The sequence below is a fragment of the Corella eumyota genome, chromosome 3 (assembly GCF_963082875.1).
Source record: "Corella eumyota chromosome 3, kaCorEumy4.1, whole genome shotgun sequence".
In the NCBI taxonomy this organism is placed as follows: domain Eukaryota; kingdom Metazoa; phylum Chordata; class Ascidiacea; order Phlebobranchia; family Corellidae; genus Corella; species Corella eumyota.
This window is the reverse complement of record NC_137492.1, coordinates 18,316,593-18,336,791: the sequence shown is the minus strand read 5'-3', so window position 1 is coordinate 18,336,791 and position 20,199 is coordinate 18,316,593. Positions and strand designations below refer to the sequence as shown.

The window sequence follows — 20,199 nt, the reverse complement described above, 5'->3', positions numbered from 1 at the left end:
ATATATCTTAAAATAAAAAAAAAAAAGAAGTAAATAATTAGAAATTTTCTACCATTATAGCATATAATCCATAAGGACAGCACAGGACTTTAATCTAAACAACCTGACCTGTAAAAAATCTATAACCTTGTTCTAGCCTTTTACTATTTTCAATCTAAAAACAAATGTAACTTGAAGTTTTATGTACAGTGCTGTTCTCTAAATAGCACAACCACCATTTTTTGGTTTCTGTTCAACAAACCTAACTTATATACATAGAAAATAAATAGTATATATAATAAAACATTGCAAAAACTACAAAAAGGAACAGTGTTTAAAAATGTTAAAAGTAAATTTAATATATTAACAAATAATGCAAAGGAAAACTAATGAAATATAAACCCATTAATAACTTACAGAACCGGAAGTTTGAGGATGTAAATAAGGAAGTTATCGCACCACAATTACACACCTAATATAACTAATGCAGTTATCTAATGTCAATCATACCCCGGGCTATTTATGGTATTGTAAGCACTCATATAAACAAACTAATACAAAACGTAAGTAAAAATTTAAACTTAATCAAAACACGCATTTAACTGAAAAAAGAAAAGCAACAATTAGTTAAAAAAAACTCAGTCAATGCAACGGGAGAAACTATGTGAAAAAATTAATAATTACATGCCTGAAAAATACCAACTAGCAATTGCAATTTAACTTACAAAATAATCAGAATGGGTCAAGGTTTAAAACTACTTATTAAATAAAAACTTCACAAAAAAAATTTAACAAACAAAAAACAAATTTTCTTTTGGTATAAATCAGTCAAGCTGCTATAAATAAAACATTACCAAGATTTATTTTGTGACCTTTCTTTCAACCAACCGACATACATTTAATGATGGAGAGCGAAGTGAATTAATCAATTTAATTGTTCGACAGCAGTGAGCCCTTAGAACTACCCAGGGATTTGAACTGGCATTCATACAAACAAACCTAACGCATACCATTCCAAATATATCAATTAAATTTTAATCAACACATTCTACCATTAGCCTTTGATTTCAAATAACAATATTAGTTTAACCAGCGCATATTATTTATTGCTCGATTATTTTAAATCAATAAATAAATAAAGTCTAGAAGACTTAGTTTATTGTGTATATTGCTAAAAAATCAATAACATGCTAATAGTGATGTGGTTTTTGAAATGCAGTTCATTACATATTAGTAAAATTAAAATCATATTCTTTCACAAAAAAAACATATTAGCATTTACAAGACTGCATATTTTTTTAGTAGTTTACCTATATTCACCGTTTAAATAGTTTAAAATTGCTGTTATCTTACATTCCTAATAACATCTTTTAAATAAGAATAATATTTCAATACACAGAAGATTTAAATATTTTATTATATTATTCTGTACATATTTACAGATTAACTAGACGTTTGCTACTTTGTTAGACAATTCTGTTTATATAATACACTACTTACATTGATAGACTTAATTATTGAAATTAAATAACTAACTTAACATTTGAAATGGGTGTCTCTGTCAGAATTTTTTTCGCTGTTAAATTTGTCGTAAAAAACAGTCGAAACAGAACTACTTTCAAACTTTGCTTTTATACTGTAAAAAACTGGTAGATCGAATTAATTTGTTGCTTAAAACGTATACAGTGCAGTTAATCTTTTAAAACAATACTACAGACTTACTAAACAAACATATGATACCAATATATAGAAGACTACTACGACAAAATAAATGTTAAACCAGCAAAAAAATTAAGCGAAAGATACGATCTAAACTCATATTAAAAGCAGTAGATACTTTTCTCAAAACTCGATTTTCGGATATATGCAAAGTTTATATTTAAAAAAATTATAACTTATAAAACAATCTTTATATACTTTACATTTTAATTAAGACAATATTTCTACTCACATTCTATGTGATTATAATTGTATATACCAGTATTATAAAATTAAAAATAATTAAGAAATTCTGTGCGATGTGGGATTTTAATAAAAGTGTCTACCATATAAAATTAAACATTTTCTCCCATAAGTATCAGATTTTTTAATGAGTACACCCAAATAAAGTCACTTTAAAACTAGCTTTTGTTCGCTTTAATCCATTTAAAAACTGAAAATGTGGTTTACCTACGCCATTAAGTATATAAACTATTTCCTAATACATTTATCAGTCCTTATACCATTAAAAAAAATTACTTAAAGATAAACTTAGATGATAGTGAATCTTTATAAAAGCTTGTTTTTACCATAACATTTTTTTGGACCAAATAGTTCTACTTTTAACCAAATAAACATACTAACACCAATTATTTTTTAATGTACCTAAAAAGTGGCATAGCATTGCAAGCCACAAGACCTAATACCACTTGACTTTTATTTAATATTATCAAAAATTTTTATTACCAAACAAACAATCATTAATTTTTTATATACGGATTGTAGGAAAATGCTTGTAGATAAAAAAATTTTTAATTATTGTTATTAAAAATCTGAATTAAAAATAACATGGATCTTTTTTATTAATTGGGTATGAGGCCATCTCAGTCTATTGTAACCATGGGTATATCATATCACGCATTTTTTGGCATTTCGACCAACCCCTAGTAGATCAAATTATTGTTTAATATCAAACATTATTTTTATCTGTATGTCCATCAATTTAAGTTTTATCTGTATGTCCATCAATTTAAGTTTTATCTGTATGTCCATCAATTTAAGTTTTATTTGGTATTTATGTAAAAAAATGTGACTTTGTGTATGGCATTTAATAGATCTTTAAAATTGTAATAGTTGAGGAAGAGGGTATTTGTATTTAAGAAAAAGTAAAGTTATGACTATTTTGTGTAAACCCTAAATAAGAAAATATGGTATTTTTATTTTAATAGCAAAACTTTAAAAAAAATAAAGTTTATGATTTGATTTTTCTTAATACATTTAAATTTTTGATTGTTTAAAAGTAGCCTTACATTTTTTTATTCTTTTTTAGCAAAGAACGTATCACTATTAAATTCGTTTTTATTTTTTTAAACAGTAAGGCAAAATAGATCTAATTTAGCACAAAAAATAAATAAATAAATCATCGAAACTTTTTTAAAACTAAAACAATATTCAAGTCATTTCATTGAAAATAAATTCCGCTTTTTGTATGGTGGGACTTAAATTAGGGGTTAAGGGGGGAGAAAAAAGGTGGGGGAAAGGGTCAAGCCCCCGTTGACTGTAAAATAAGATGTATGCTTGGGATGCCATTACGTCATCGATTGAACAAAGTTCTAAATTTGAATCATTGCAATGAACCCAAAATTCTACGAAGATAAAGAATATTTTTGAAAAACCAAAAAATAAATAACTTCTAAACATGATATTTTAAATTCTACTAAATTTATTTTAGGTTCTATTATTATTATTATTTTTTTTTGTATATATATCTTTATCCTTGATGTGGAAGGGCCCAAATGCGCGATCTAAACATAGAGTAACATCAGTTACTCCGGCCCAGTCTCGAGTTGCCTGTGGCAGTTTGGGATATTAGAGATTATAATTGCCCGGTAATTATGCTGTTGATTAAGTGCTGGCTCAGCAGGAGTTTATACCGTTTATAGAGCCTTACTCGAAGGCGCTACAGGATGAGAGCAGTGGGGATTGAACACATGACCTCATAGTGGTGTAGCAAGTGTTCTTACCACTTACTACTTCTTTTAATAAAAAAAGCTTTTTATTAAAGCTTTAGTACAACATAGCAAATATGTTTTGTGAAAATCTGAAACGCTGCTGTTTAACAAATTACAAGCCAAATCAAGCTTCGTAGAAGGGTCCAATAATTACATGAATTTTTTGTTATAAATATATTGAATAAATTCTACTTACTTCCAACATCATTCCAACAATAAGCAGTATAATGACCTGAACTGAACCCCCTTCCGTGATGAATAACTACAGCACTTAGATCATACATAAAATTCGTATTTTCTTGTTGGGTCTAAGGAAAACACAAACCTCAATTTTTAGACACAAAACATACGGAAATGTAACTAACTTTTTATTATATAAGGATGGAGATATAATAAAAAAACAAAACATTTACATTAAAAAAATCAACATCAATTTTTAGACACAAACTTAAAATCAACTAACCTCCCAAAATATAAACAACACATATTTTAAAATGGGTTTATATTTAAAAAAATATTTATCTGTTTGTCCTTAAATTAAAATATAAAAGTAACATACTTCATCTAGAGAGCAGTATGCACTCATGTCTAGTTCAGAGGGAAAATTAACAGAAACTCCAATTTTTTCTCGATGATTGCGACCGCTCCAACGAAACCTCTTTAAATGAAATCTTAAAATCTAAAAAAAATTAAAAATTTGAAAAAAATTATAAACATAATGTAAGTACAATTTAACACAGATTAAATTAAACTTCTATATTTATTAAAGTTAAAAAATAACTTTAAGCAAAATACACCCCACATGAATTTGAAAAAAAATAAATTTAAATAAAATTATAAACCTGTGGCAGTTGAACTATTTTTATTTGTTTTTCAGCTTCAGAGAGTTTCAAAGAATTTTTCCGAAATGATAATCGCCGTTTTCTGTTACCATCTGGTTAAAAAAAGAAAATAACTATAAAAAAATGAAACTCGTATAAACTTTGCAAGGGTAAAAAAAATCACCATTTTAATTACATTTAAATTTATTAATGTATTAAATTTTATTTGGAAAGTAAAGAAACAACATGGGTTCAATCCCCACTGATTTCTGTAGCTCCCTTAAGTAAGGTGCTATACACTGTATGAACTTCTGCCGAGCCAGCACTTAATCAGCAGCATTATTATCGAGCAATTATAAACTGCCACAGGCAACTCGAGACTGGGTCGGAGTAACTGATGTTACCCTATGTTTAAGTCGCGCATTCGACTTTTCCACATCGAGGATAAATATATATACAAAAAAAAAACAACGAGTTGACTTACTTGATGGTTGGGTATGTTGGTTATTGCAAAAAGCACAACTATAAACCTTCCCCCCATCCAATCTCTCAGCTAGAGTGAATTGTTTGAGCATTTCTAATAAACTGCATCCTTCTTTAATATTTGATTTCCTTTAACAAAAGATTAATTAAAAATTATCATAACAAAAAAGGTAGGCAACAGCATTTTTTTATACTACTACTGTTGCGTAAAATAATTTAATTAAATCAGTATATATATTTTTTTTTAAAATTAATTTAATTTTATGGTTTAAAGCCAACAAAAGCTAATTTATTTTTGCCTATTAAAAGTTATTACACCACTAGACGAGGTTACGAAATACAAATAATATTATTCACTGTAATAACATACCAGTTATAGTAATATAACAAAAGACAATCAAAAAAAATAACGCAACACTGAATACAAAGTTAAAAAAACACTTAAAATTGTGGGACAATGTCGTTGTAAAACACCCCAAAAAATACCCAGATCGAAAACACTCCCCATATACTTTGCAAAAACAATAACCCAGCTCAAAATACCCCCTAAATAAATAAACTACCTACATATAAAAATACAAACCCATTTTGTCAACAAATTAAAACAGTAAACTTAGTTGCATCATCTTACCAGTTGTTGTTGCAAGGTGAGGTGTGGTATCTTTCAGGAAACTCGAGAGACAAATCCCAGAAAGGTTCAAAAGTGCTCGAGGGTTCGTTGCAGTCCAAACACTTCACACAACTGTGGAGTCGACCGGAAAACACAGACTGGACTACCTTAAAAAAATTAAAAAAAAAGGTTTTTTTGTTTTTTTTGTTTACCTTCAAAAAATAAATAAACTGTTGTGTTGTGTGGTTTTATCAAATTAAGATTAATTGGCAATTTTATATGTAGGATTAATATCCATTTGAATGATGTTATTGAATTAAAATTATTGAATAAATTAATATGTTTTTAGGCTCATTTATTTGGCCTTTAAAATTATAAAGTTCTAGCATTTTATTGGTAACTGACCAAGTTATTTAAAATATAGACTGTATAGTGGGATTTAAATCAGCAGCGTGGTGTAGTGGTGAGAACACTTGCTACACCACACATGAGGTCGTGGGTTCAATCCCCACTGCTCTCATGCTGTAGCGCCCTTGAGTAAGGCGCTATAAACGGTATAAACTCCTGCTAAGCCAGCACTTAATCAGCAGTATATTTATTGGGCAATTATAATCTATAATATTCCAAACTGCCACAGGCAACTCGAGACTAGGTCGGAGTAACTGATGTTACTCTATGTTTAAGTCGCGCATTGACTTTCCCACATCGAGGATAAAGATATACAAAAAAAAACAAAAAAACTAAGCAGTTAAATAATAATTTATATATGTTAATCTTAATTATTCAGAATTTATAAAAAAATGACTTAAATTATATTACCAAAAACTTAGTATAGAATAACTACATTTTAAAATATAGCCAACAATTTTAATTAACTAAACTTACTTTTGATATTTTAACTGCAAGTTTATTAACGTGATGGTCATCTAAAATGTTTTGTCGTTCCAACTCACACATTATTTTATCGAGAAGTTCACATAAAAATTCTTGGGCATCTTGTTGTGAATATCCCTTTATTAAAAAAATACAATAAAAAATTAAATAATAAGTACCTTAACAACTTATTACATTTACAGTTCTTTAAAACACATATAAATAATCCTAAAAAAATTTTCCTAAAAAAAAAAAAAAAAAATTTATTGTTCTTGTTACTTTCACGATCATAAATTTTGGGAAGACCACACCGTTAATATGATTTAAACACAGTATATTTTACTTGGTCTTGAATTAACTATAACCACTTATTATATTACCACTAATTTAGTAGTCAAAACTACTTACCCGAAATGAAGGTATTAACTTCCAGACTGAGTTGAGCAGGTGATAAGGTGACACTAATTTCCATTTTCCAGACCACATAATATGGTACAAGTCATGTAATTCATGGCACAGTAGTAACGGGTTGATATTTGAAGATAAAGTATCGTAGGAGTCGAGTTTAAGACGCTCAGAAGGGTCATTGTCGTCCTTGTGCGTTGTATCTTCATGACCGCCGTTTAAACCTAAAAAAAAAAATTTATTAAAAAAATATAAAAATAAAAAAGACTTAAAAAAGTTTCTGTTAAAATCTTTATTTTTAAGGACAGTAAATATCCAATATTAACTATGGTTTACAGCCAATTTTACGTAATAAAAACTATAACAATTTTAAAGGTAGTATTAGTTAGGTTTTATCTTTGTACAAATGTTAACATTTCTGAAATATGACCTTTACCATAAAATAAATCTGGTGATATAATTTTTTTTTTTTTTAGTTATAATAATTTTAGTTATAATATAATAATTTCTAATTTTAGTTATAAAAATTTTTTTTTTTTTTACCAGCTTGCATTCGAAACATTCTTCTAGAAGAAATACTTTCTTGATTTTCTAACATTTCAAGAGTTGATCGTCGGTTGAGTGATAACTTTAAAGGCAGGTTTGGTGAACTTGCAGCGGGGTCTTCTTTGATGTTTTCCGTTATTTCGATATCCCGCACAGCGAGAAGACATCTTCGGAACTTTTGCAAATGACCAAGCACCTTAGAACATAGAATAAAGTTTTATTTGCTGTAGTACTTGCAAAAATAAAGGCATTTAAAAAAACAAGCAACCCATCCCAATTTTTTTCAGGAGTATAAATAAAAGGTAGGTTTAATATTAAGGGAAAAGGCATCAGATTTCTTTTAATTATATTGTTCCTGTTTTGCAAGAAGCATTTTAAAAATATCGCCCACCAATATATACATTTTAATATCGCAAAAACATAATTAACCCAAACTGTAAATTTAAAGTTTTTTATATATATTAAAAATTTATAAAAAAAATACGAACTATTTTTAACGGCTTAATATTCTTACTTGAATAATGGAGTTTAAGTAGCACGTATTGCCTAGATTTCGAAGCCCAGTGACCCCAGGGATTAAAGAAGTAACCGTACGATTAGGAATACTGTCGTACACAGACCGGGGGCCACATTTTGTTGTTATTCTTCTTGTTACCCGGGACCGGGGCGGAATTATTTTAGGTTTTGACGGTGGTTTTTTGGAATGTTGTTGTCGCTTGGGTTTTGTTACAGTTTTTCTAAGTAAAATAGGTTTTAATTTTGCTACTAAAATTAATTTAAAAGTTTTATTATTAAAAATATAATATTCAACACAAAAGCAGTTTTAAAATAATTAAAATTTTTGTTATATAATAAAACTTACTCTGGTTTGGTTTTTCTTCGACTTTTCTTTAATTTTTTGGATTTTAATTTTTCTTGAATTTCAATATTTTTCTTTATTCTTAAACTTCTACGGCTATCCAGTTTTTCAGAAATTGACTTTACTTTTTTAGGAACGACCAACAGTTTTAACTTTTTCGTATGCGAATCTTTGGAGCTCAGTCTATCCATGATTTCTTTATATCGCCCAGCTGCATTAGTTCGCTTTGGTCTTGCGTTAATCACAACATCCTTAATTGGAACAGCAAATTTTTTTGTTTTGTGTAGTGTATCAATGTTTAACACTTCTTCTTTAGTAAGTAACTTTGAATTATCTTTGTTTTTATCAAAAGTTAAATGTTCTGATTTCAGTTCAATAATCATTTCTGTTTTGATTGGTGAAGTCGTTATTTCTGTATTTTTTAAAACATTATTTTCTAGGTTAAATTTAGAAGATGCAGTATGACAATTCGATACGGAACTTTGATTGAAATTATTAGAAATGTCTTTTTTATATTCTATAAGAACTTTTTCTTTCGGCAATAAATTAATTTTAGAATTGCTTTCTAACAAAATATTTTTTTCAGTTAATTGATGATTAATGTCGGGATGATTTTGCTGATTCAATTTTTTAATATTTGGTGACGTTGATTTTCCTTTTTCTGGGGTTGTTTTACCCAATTTTGGAACAGGTTCTAAGTGGCAGTTTTTAACAAAATGAAGCCAATTTCGAAAAGCTTTTCGTTGACGAACAAACCTGCAGAAAAAATATTAAAAAATAACAATAATCATTTAAAGAAAATCATTAAAAAAACAGTAGAAGCCAAATTAAAAACTTTTAAAATTCATAAATAAATACACATAAAATAAATATATATAACTTACAAGCGTTAATATTTATTAAAATATATATGGGTAATTACTATAATAATACCTTTAATAAAACTATATAACAGGTAATGTAACTTTTCCCTATTATGCTATAACAACTATGAATAGTATACCGACTTTACCTTGAATGCCATATGGCAGTAAAAAGTCGGTCGTCACGGTCCAATTGTTGTTGTTGCAATCTTCTTCTCATTTGAATATCCTCGTTGTCGGTCATTGTGGCCGTTCTAAGAGTATGCCCACTTCTGGTTGTTCCTGTAAAGTTCTGATAACGGATCGCCTAAAAAAATAAATAAATAAATAAATTGTTAAAAAAAAATTTGGCCAGATTGCAATAAAGTTTTAAATATTTAAAAAATACTTTATATTCTTTAAATAAAGTTTTGAATTAACCTATACAAAAATTAAATAAAATTTGCATAAAAAAACAGCATATTGTATATAGACTCGGTAAACACATGATTAAGAATTAATTTTATATTACAGAAAACTTTCTTAAAGTCCCATAAAATGAAAAAACAAACCTAAAGATTTTAAGAATTAAAAATAACCAAAACCCCAGCTTAATAAAAGTTTAAAGATGATTATAGACCACCTGTAGTGTTTCCCTTAAAACTTTAATATCTCCTGATTTGTTATCGTTGAGAACATACTCCTCACAATCGTAACAATACACGTACAACTCATTTACATCCACCACCAGGGGGTGCTGTGATTCCAGGTAATGATTTAACGCATGTTCATGGATGTACCTAAGCAACAGTAAAATAATACAAAGTTAATATATAGCCTGGGAGTTTAGAATTATTTACGTAGATTAAATTTTTCGTTTTATTGAAAAACTGACTTTGCTTTTTTGGGGAGTGACTTAAAAATATTACTAATTAACAAAAAGATGTATGTATATATCTTGTTAAAATTGGGCTTAGGGGCATTGTTAAACTTGTGTTAACACCCAGCCCACAACTATGCAAACATTACAACACAACATTTAACTTTTTTTAAGGTAGTACAAGCAAGAATAACTAAAAGGTCTTACACAACATTTTTACAGTAAAAAATATTGAAAACTGGTTGTATGACATAACAAATTACATTTTAGGTATAATCTGATACACCGACAGCTTGGTGTAGTAGTCACAACACTCGACTTTACTGCATGAGGTCCTAGGTTCGATCACTTGAGTAAGGCAGTATTTATAAATAAACATTATAAACCCCTGCTAAGCCAGTTCTTAATAAAGAATTTAATTATCAGGCAATTATAATCAACAATATGTATAACTGCCGAAAGCAATTTGGGTCTGCGTTGGGGTAACTAATGTTACTCTATGTTTAGGTCGTGAAGTGGACCTTCCCACATTAAGAATAAATAAACAGAAAATAAAAAAAGTCTTAAATATAAAAATAAAGAATAACAACACAAAAAGCTAAAAATATTACCTTCCACATGCAACATTGGGGCAGCTTAGGCAAGCCCAAACTGAGTCTGTTGTATAGCAGATATTACACAACCATTTTTGTGGGTTGACAGCCGAATGTTTCTCACCAATTGTCATTTTCATGATATGCTTGCAGTTACAGATGCTTAACTTTAAAAAAAGATCAATTTAAAATTAAGTCAAAATTACTAATAATATATAAAAAAAATTACTAATGTCAACTGGCAGCGTGGTGTAGTGGCAAGAACACTTGCTACACCACACATGAGGTCGTAGGTTCAATCCCCACTGCTCTCATGCTGTAGCACCCTTGAGTAAGGCACTATAAACGGTATAAACTCCTGCTGAGCCAGCACTTAATCAGCAGCATAATTATCAGGGAATTATAATCTATAATATCCCAAACTGCCATGGGCAACTCGAGACTGGGACGGAGTAACGTATGTTACTCTATGTTTAAGTTGCACATTCGACTTTCCCACATCGAGGATAAAGATATATATATACAAAAAATAAAAAAATAATATTATTCAAAAATATAAAAAATAATTTTCTTACCTCATACTCAGTGGACAATCGAAAACGTGAACATCTATTTAAAGACTGAGCTTCATTTTGAGAAACCTCTTCCTAAATTATAAATAAAATATGATGTTATGTCACATGACAAACCATGTGATAATGTCATAAATTAAATGTCATTACAATTGTTTTGATAAGAAGTTGATAATTGTTTTTTAAAAATTCTATAATAAAAATAAATATTTATTATCATAAGATAAAAAAAGTTTTTTTTTTAAATAAAATTTTGTATAACAATAAAATTACCTTGGAATACTTAATTACTTTTTCAGTTTCATTACTTTTCTGATGTTCTGGGCTTTTTTTACGTTTTTCCATTCCGCTTTGTTTTCTTCTTTACACCTGATATCTTCAGTTTCGTATCTTATGTTATTTTATGCATAAATTTTTGCTTTTTTACATCAATTTCAATTTTCAATTTAAAGCTTATCTCAACCTTAACCTTTAGATTTGAAAATGTTTTTCGCAGAAATAAAAATGAGAGAATGCTAGAAAAAAGCAATTGTTGACTCTCGTTTATTTTGTAAAAAAAGAAAATAAAAAAGAAAAAATAATTATGGTGCAATATTCATAGACATCATATAAAAGCAAATATGTAAAAATAAATCAATTTAAATTAAAATTTAAGGTGTTTTTAAGCAAAATGAATATAAATACAGTTAAAAAATTAATATATTAACATTATACTAGTTATGTAACTATACATATATACGAAATGTAGCTAATAACGTCAGAACAAAGAGGAAATAACATTTGTGTTGCCTCTCAGCTTTATGTTAGTTGCCTAGTCAACAATACATTTTGTAGTGTTTAAATGTACCTTGCATTTATTAAAAACTAAATCCGGAACAAGTTTTTAAAGTTAAACCTAATCCTAATTTAGTAAATCGTTTTGTGACGCAGTCAACCACTTACCACAAAGAGAATGGCGTCATGATTAATTTTATAGCGATTCTGATTGGACGATGTTTCACGTGACTAAAATCCAAAGATATCATTGGCTAACGTACTTTATTATTTGTTGTCGACATTTTTTTCTCCTAATGTCTGTTCCGTTTAGAGGGCTTGTTGTCGGAGAAATCTGTTCAGTTTGCAGCTGAAATAGATCGGCTTGAGGGCAATAAACTTAAATAGATAAAAGTTAAATATATTCCGACAAATCTAAATCATTTCCTAAGAATAAAATTCTAAACGTAGTCAGGTTTCTTACCTAAGAAAGTCTCGTTAAATTTATACGGTTTTGTCAGTTTCAGATCGCGAAAAGCAGAACTGCCAAATAAAACTTTGCGATTTGTCAGCCATTTTATATTATCAGGCAGTCAGGTGCGCAACTGCTCGACCAGCAGACCAGCGGTCTAAACTTATGTAAAATCCTAAAAAAGTGAAATTTAAATTACGATTTTATTTTCTAGTTCTAAACTGAATAAATATTTTAAAAAAAGTTAAAGCAACACATTTAGTGTAATCACTGATTAACAAACTTCCAAGCATCAAGTCATCCTTAAAACAAGAAAACCTGTTTTCTTCAACAAACTCAAAATGTTGAAAGTGGATCGAAACGCTTATGCCTCTGTATGTTTATTTAAAAAGTTTGTTATTTTCATATTTGAACCAAATATTTTTTATTGTTGTATTAATTTTATTATTGATTATTTAAAAGATGCCAGTCACACCAAATCCATTGTGGATGTGCAATTCTCCCAATTATGTTTTTAACCAAAAACATAGATCACCGTACGCTGCAAAGCAAGGAGTTAAAAAATCTCCAATTAAAGGCGAGTTTAAAATACTTCAACGCAAATCCCCTGTTTCACCTCTAACCACACCTAATAATTCCGACAACAAATCGAATAAACCCCGCCAAAGTCCACCACCTAGATTATCACCAAAACGAAAACCATCGACCCCGGAAAATGCTGTATCTCCACATCTTCAGCAATCCCTTAATTTCGACCAACCCCAGGATTTGGCAAAAGACCCATATGCTGGGGCCAGATTCCATAGCCCACCCCAACCCGATGTACTTCCCAAACCACCCATCCACTGGGTGAACAAAGCCCCATCACCAGTTTCACAACCATCCAGCTCACCTCAACTTAACATGCTTAGTGCCCACCTTAAAGGACTATTAAAAGTTCAAACGTAGTTATCTGCTGTTTACTACTGTTCCTATTTCATGGATTTTTGGATTTTTACCTTTTATGACCTAAGAGATTTCGATTAATGCTATGATGACTATGATTAATAAGCCTACTTCATGGCTAGCCTATTGCCTACACATTTTTACTTTAAATTGTTCCCTCTAAAGCACTAGAAGTGCACCTTTTAGTTAAAAAAGTCTGTTAAATTTTAATTTTTGGGAGGGTAATTACAGGGGATATTCGTTATTATTATTTTACTTTTTAATTTTGTATAAATTCTTAGAGGGAACAATGCAATATCACTGAATAATTTTAAACATTTTACCGCAAGTTCACATTGCAATTAACTGCAAAAACTAACGCGATGGTGAACAATTAAACTCGGTCTTGCGCACTGACACTACACGCACATCCCACAACAATTCGCCCAAATTAAAGACCTCATAAGCAATGTGTAAATTAGACACATTAGCGAGGTTAAACTATTAAAAAACAATTTGTGGGTCATGTAAAAGTTCAAGTACTTGTGAGACCTGTTTCTGTAATGCCTTGCCATCTTTTCACTTATGGCTTGAAGATGGCAGTATAACTGATTTCACAATCGTCTAATTAATCAAGCGATTTTTTTTTCTTACACTTTGAAGCCAATGCGCAAATTGCCATACCAAGAATTTGTGTTGCAAACACTGAATTATTATGTGAGTAAGCAAGTATGTGAACCAAGCCTTTCATTTTATTACTGTATTTTACAATTTCAAAGGTGTAAATGTATGGCTGGTAATGTATTTACCTTCTCTTTTTAGAATACTGTGCAACGCGCATGTATTTATGCCCAGCCTTTAATTAACTTGGCTGTGGTACAATGTTCTTCATGCAGCCAGTCATATGTTTGGTCTTTTTTTCTTTATTTTAATGGTTCCTAAATTGATCAATCTTGGTTTATATACTTCTTATATGCACTTTTTAGTGTTGATGTTCAAAGTGCTTTTTTATTGTGATAAAAGTTTCTGTTTTTTTATACACTGTGCATCATTGCTTCCCAATTGTTACATGAATGGTTACACAACTGTTTTTAAATATGGTCAAAACTTGAAAACAAAACATCAAATTTTAAAAGTAAACCAAAAATTTTAATCAATTAAATTCAAAATTTTTAAAACTTTTTTGACAAATTTTTTTTTAAAACATTTTTTAATTTTGGGAATCAGTGATGTATTTAATCACACACGAATGTTCACTATGTTTTGTGTTTTCACATTCCTATTTCAGCTTATTGTAAAAGCTACTGCCCGTGTACTGAAAATTATTCTAACGCTCACATTAAAATTTCTCAATCTAACATTATCAAATCTTTGCAGAAATGTAATGAATTTAAAATTTCGACTTTACACTATTTTTAATTTACGATTTTGTAGCATTTTTGTGTTTAAATTTTATGGCGAACTGCACTTCATTTTATGGTGCACCTTTCTTAACATGTTTGTGTTAATTTCAAAATGTTTTATCCCCCCTTTTTATTGTTTTACATGCGAACGTTACCTGCACACCAAATATACTTCAAGTTGTGCAAACCCCTTTTTACTTTTGCAACCCATCCCACCTACCCCCTAAAATCCCTCTTATATCCCCACCCCAAAATCTAACCCCGGCTTTTAAGCCACCCAATCAACAAAAAGAGATTTAAATTTCACATTTTAGTGAAGCTATGTGTTTAAAAATTTTAATTAAGTCTAATAGACAGTTATATTGTTTAATTACAATTTTATATATATAACTAAAGTAATTTATTTTTCACAGTAAATTAAATACGAAAATACTATATTTTGTGAACTAAGTGTACAAAAAACAAGCTCAACGTTTAGTTATATTCCATCTGCATGGACCTACGTGTACATAACTCCTGCAACAGAGAGTTGGTGGATGCCAATTCCTTCATCACGCTTCGTTTAACAGCTCCACAATCGAACGACTTTGAGGCAATAAATTCCTGGAAAAATATTTAATTTAAATAAATGATTATTCAATCTAACTAACTTTTTTTTTTTCCTATTAATTGTCGTGATGATTAAACAAATAAGAACCTTTAATGCGAAGTTATTTTTCTCTAAATGTTGCCATTTGCCTTCCAAGTTAGCAAGTTGAGTATGGGTCTCGTTTTCATCAAGTTCTCTCTGTAAATCCTCATAATCCAGCGTCATCTGTTGAAGATTGTCTCTAAAATTTAATTTTCTGTCTTCCAGTTCCGATTTTTCTTCTTGAAGTTCAAGTTTTCTCTTCTCTGCCTTCTCTTTTAACTCGTCAATATTTCTAAACAAAGATTAATAAGTTTTATTTGAGAAATGTTACAAAAAATTTAATTTGGTAAACAATGCGTTTTTAGCATTTTATATTTGTATAGGCTATATCTTTATCCTCGATGTGGGAATGTCGAATGCGCGACTTAAACATAGAGTAACATCAGTTACTCCGACCCAGTCTCGAGTTGTCTAGCAGTTTGGGATATTACAGATTGTAATTGCCCGATAATTACGCTGCTGATTAAGTGCTGGCTCAGCAGGAGTTCATATCGTTTATAGCACCTTACTCAAGGGTGCTACAGCATGAAAGCAGTGGGGATTGAACCCAAGACCTCTTGTGTGATGTGGCAAGTGTTTTTATTACTACACCACGCTGCCGGTTAAATTTAAATCTAAGTGCCTTTATTTATATAATTTGATAACTAAAATTCCAAATAATCAATGAAAAAATTTGTTTGAAATTCACTTACGTGTATGTAGCAATATCATCTTCTAACTCATCAATATTTTTGTTTAAAGTTTCACGTTCGCTATCCACCTTCGATTCGATCTCCTCAACTTTTTTGAGGTCAGTTTGAAGTTTCGTGCTCTGACCTTGAAGATTTAAGGAAGTTGACTCCGCTTTCTGAAGCTCTCCTTCCTTAAACTGAAGATCTTGCTAAAATAAAAAAAGAGTTATTTTTATTACTGTAGGTAGCAAATAAATTATTATAAATATTTTTTTTGTAGAAGTTAAAATAAACAATAAAAAACGGAGCACTTGTACTTTCGTACTCTTAGAAAAACTTGGAACCGTTCATTACAAAAAAAATCAGCTAGAACCGTAAAGTATAAGAGAAGATTAGCTAAAACCGTAACGAAAGAGAGATTTTTAGCAAGACCATGAAGTATTAGCGAAAATCAAAAAGTTTCACAATTTGTTTGACAATTATTCAAGTTTATTTTACTTGTCAAAATAGAAATGTTTAACATTAAATGAAACAAATAATTAACATTCGCTAGGACCGCAAAATGTAAAAGCAAATTACATCAAACCGTAAGGTTTAAGAGTTTTTTTTGAGAACCATAACGTACAATTGTTCCAAAACAAACCTTTAATGCTTTCATCTTCTTTATAGAAGGCAAATTTTCGCTTAGACTCAAAGTCTTTGATATTTCCTCAAGCATGGCAACGATGCTCTCTTCCAAACCTCGCTGTTGTTCCTGTTCCCTTGACTTGTTCTCATCAAAGTTTTTGGAAAACTCGTCCATTTGCTGTTCTCTTTTTTGCAGTTGCCTAAACTTGTCGGTACTTTCGCTCTAAAAAATTGAATAATTTTAAAAAAATGTTGAGAAAATTACATTTAAAGTCATATATTAGCGATATTTTTATACTCAAAAATTAATTGAGTAGGTGTCACTGAACACAAAAATGATTTTAACTTTAAATGATTTCACCTACTTTTTAAGTTATACAACTTTAAAAAAAAAATTTAAATTAATTTAATAAAAAGAAAAGGGAAGCCCTGTTTTCGTTGACGTAGAAAGCACTAGCTTGTATACATTCTACTTGGTACTTTCTACGTCACACAAAAAATATGGTAACCTGTTCTTTTTTGTTAATCATTTTCCAGTATTTTAGAAAATTAAATTGTAAATACCACAGACATTTTTTTAAGGTTTTAAAGGGATTTTATAATTCAGTGTCAACCATACTAACGTGATATATACATCACTTACAAAATTGCAATACTCTGTAACATATCACTTTAATATTATTAACTTATTTTTAAATAAAATAGTTTTAATTTTTTAGAGCAAAAATTGATTTGCCTGTTGGTCTTCCAACTCATTTTCAAGTTGTTGGATCTCATCCTGCATCACCCGGATCTTTTCCTCCGTCTCCTTGTTCTGTCTATCCATTGCTGAGATCTCCTGGTTGTGCTCCTTCACACTTGCCAGCAGCTGCCTCTGCTCTTCCTCCGGACTTACTTTGGCTCTTTCTTCCTCTTCAAGTTGATCCTAAATGATAAATTTTAATTTTGTTTATATTTTATTACTCGATAAAACATAATTTAAAAAAATATTAAACTAATTTTTATAAAATGTTATATAAAAGGATGCCAATAAATTGCTAATTTTTTATTTTATTTATTTATTCTCGATTTGGTGAAATTAACTTTAACACCTAAACAGAGAGTAATATCAGTTACTCCTACCCTTAAGTTTGCCTTAAGTTGCCTTTTGCAGTTTGAGATATTATAGATTAAAATTGTCCGATAATTATGCTGCTGATGAAGTGCTGGCTCAGCAGGAAGTTATACCATTTATAGAGCTTTACTCAAGGGCACTACAGCATGAGAGCAGTGGGGATTGAACACACGACCTCATGTAGTCGTGTAGTTCTGGCCACTACACTACACTGTCAGTAATTTTTTACAACTAAAAAAAATTTTTTACAACTAAAATTATATACCTTTTTTTGGTTTAAATCGTTCAACTTTTCGTAAAGTTTAATTGCTTCAAGTTTTGCTGAGTCATTTTGCATTTCATTTTCCATTATCTGATTCTTTGTGTTTAAGGAATCCACTTCAGTTTGCAACTGGTTTAGCTCAGAAATTGTCTAATTTTAAAAGTATTAAGATATTTAAAGGTTTTAAGAATTAAAAAGGTCACAGTTAATAAAACTTCTACACTTTATCAAAAAATAACATAACAAAATTTTAAAGAAATCTATTACAAAAAGAAAATAAAAGCTTACAATATATAAACAAACCTGAATGCTCTCTCTCTTTAACTCTGAATATCTTTCTCTCATATCATCATCCATGTCCTGCACCCTGTTCTCAGTTAAGGTTCTTTCCCTCCTTATTTCATTTTCCATGTTCGCAATCTGCTTTTCACTTGCTTCCTTTTGCTCAAAGATCCTCTCCAGGCTATCTGCATCCCTGTTGTTCCGGATCTTAAGGGAGTTAAGGTCATCGAGCATGTCTCCAACCTCCTTGTTCATGTTGACTCGATCGATCATGAGGTTGTAGTCATGGAGTTCACCCTGGAAGAGAAATTAATAATGTCTTCCGATCGAGTTTAATTAATTCAAGAAAAAGCTTTTTATACTAAAAGCTTGTTGATTGCAAAATGATTTCTGTAAGGGTTTGACTAATTACCACACAGGAGCACACGGGACCACATAGGACCACACAGGAGCAACTATTTACCACACAGGACTACACAGAACGTTGACTGTTTTATTGTCACTTGATAAACACAAAATATCGACAATGAAACTCTTTTATTAAACCCTGTCCTAACCCTCTTCTAGGAAATGCCTCTAGTTGACCTAATACAAAAAACAGTCTAAGTAATTTCTGCATTTTTTTATCTGTGGTAAACGTATTGCCCTGTATGGCCTGTGTGGTCTTGTGTTGTCCTTTGTGGTAATAACCAATTAGTATGAGCGATTTATAACACCACCATTCTGTTCTTATAAAAATATTTTTAAACAAAAAAATATAATAGCATTTACCATAAAATGCAGTAAAAAAATAAAAACAAAAATTTGCAATCTTTTTTACAAATAGAAAAAGTAGATTTAAAATATTTATAACTTATGAAAGATTTTAATATAAAACTTTTCAAAAAGTTACTTGAATTTCGGTGATTTCAGAAGCTAACGTTTCAGCTCTTTTTTCGAATCTCAAAAATGTGTTATTCTCGTCTTGATGTTGTTTAATTTCACTTTCTACTTTGTTGATTTCCGAAGTTAATTCTGAACATTTTGTTCGGATTTCACCGAGCCAATATGATCGATCTTGAATTTGTCGCTGGGGACCTTTGCTTGTGCCTTTCATTCCACTCAACCCCTGCTGAGTCATGGGTCTAAAAAAACAAAAATATAAAAGTAAAAACTAATAATTTTGATAGGATTAAAACAAAAAAGCTTGTTTTTTTAATATTTATATATATTTACATATAATTTTTGTGTAAAAAGAACATGTTTTATTAAACATGGAGTAACATAAGCAACCCTAACTTAGTCTTAAGTTGCCCTAACCTTTTGGCTCTGCGGAAGTTTTATAGGGCCTTACCCAATTAAGTTTAAAAAAGAAACAAAAAGTTGCCCCTACCTGTCCATGACTTTTATTCCACTTCCAAAGACACTCGACCCCCCAGGAACTTGCCCACTTCTTGTCCCAGGTCTTCCTGTTCCTGGAGGACCCATTCTCATTCCAGATGGGGGTCTTCCTGCCCCTGTCCCAACTCGACCCCTCATTGAACTGGAGGGGCGCGCAGACATTTTTCAACAGTTTTTATTGGGTAATAAATTATTATAAATAATCAACTAAGTTAAGAAATGAATTTTTTTGTACCTGTTATACGAATTATAATAAACTATTAATGTGAGATGGCTGACATTTCAAAATAACCGATATGTCACCAATATTTGCGGCCTCTAAATCAAAAGGAAATAGAAATATATCGCACGAAATAACGACTATTATCTTCCTTAGCACCAACAAACAGCCTGGCGGTCAACAATAAGAATCCAATTTAATACCTTAAGAAGTCGGGTAGAGGCCTA

General features: G+C 30.0%; 3 protein-coding genes across 3 annotated transcripts; 1 reads left to right on the top strand and 2 right to left on the bottom strand.

Moving 5' to 3' along the window:
• Window positions 1–3,037: 3,037 nt before the first annotated feature.
• Window positions 3,038–11,641, bottom strand: LOC145745368 (ubiquitin carboxyl-terminal hydrolase 44-like). Its single transcript, XM_082563424.1, has 16 exons — window positions 11,447–11,641; window positions 11,177–11,248; window positions 10,620–10,768; window positions 9,772–9,928; window positions 9,299–9,456; window positions 8,290–9,042; window positions 7,942–8,164; window positions 7,425–7,623; window positions 6,885–7,105; window positions 6,489–6,614; window positions 5,625–5,770; window positions 4,995–5,122; window positions 4,532–4,623; window positions 4,249–4,368; window positions 3,886–3,997; window positions 3,038–3,323 (listed from the first exon to the last, which is right to left on the bottom strand). Exons 1-16 carry the CDS (start codon window positions 11,516–11,518, stop codon window positions 3,130–3,132), a joined length of 2,922 nt encoding a protein of 973 aa, XP_082419550.1. The 5' UTR covers window positions 11,519–11,641; the 3' UTR covers window positions 3,038–3,129.
• A 978-nt stretch (window positions 11,642–12,619) lies between these two features.
• LOC145745380 (uncharacterized) lies at window positions 12,620–15,032 on the top strand. The gene is made up of 2 exons (XM_082563442.1): window positions 12,620–12,772; window positions 12,861–15,032. The coding sequence occupies exons 1-2, from the start codon at window positions 12,740–12,742 to the stop codon at window positions 13,344–13,346; spliced, it is 519 nt and encodes a 172-aa protein (XP_082419568.1). The 5' UTR covers window positions 12,620–12,739; the 3' UTR covers window positions 13,347–15,032.
• A 63-nt stretch (window positions 15,033–15,095) lies between these two features.
• Window positions 15,096–19,983, bottom strand: LOC145745373 (intraflagellar transport protein 74 homolog). Its single transcript, XM_082563433.1, has 9 exons — window positions 19,745–19,983; window positions 19,265–19,496; window positions 18,394–18,669; window positions 18,094–18,240; window positions 17,451–17,639; window positions 16,731–16,937; window positions 16,109–16,296; window positions 15,423–15,648; window positions 15,096–15,328 (listed from the first exon to the last, which is right to left on the bottom strand). Exons 1-9 carry the CDS (start codon window positions 19,912–19,914, stop codon window positions 15,200–15,202), a joined length of 1,764 nt encoding a protein of 587 aa, XP_082419559.1. The 5' UTR covers window positions 19,915–19,983; the 3' UTR covers window positions 15,096–15,199.
• Window positions 19,984–20,199: the final 216 nt, after the last annotated feature.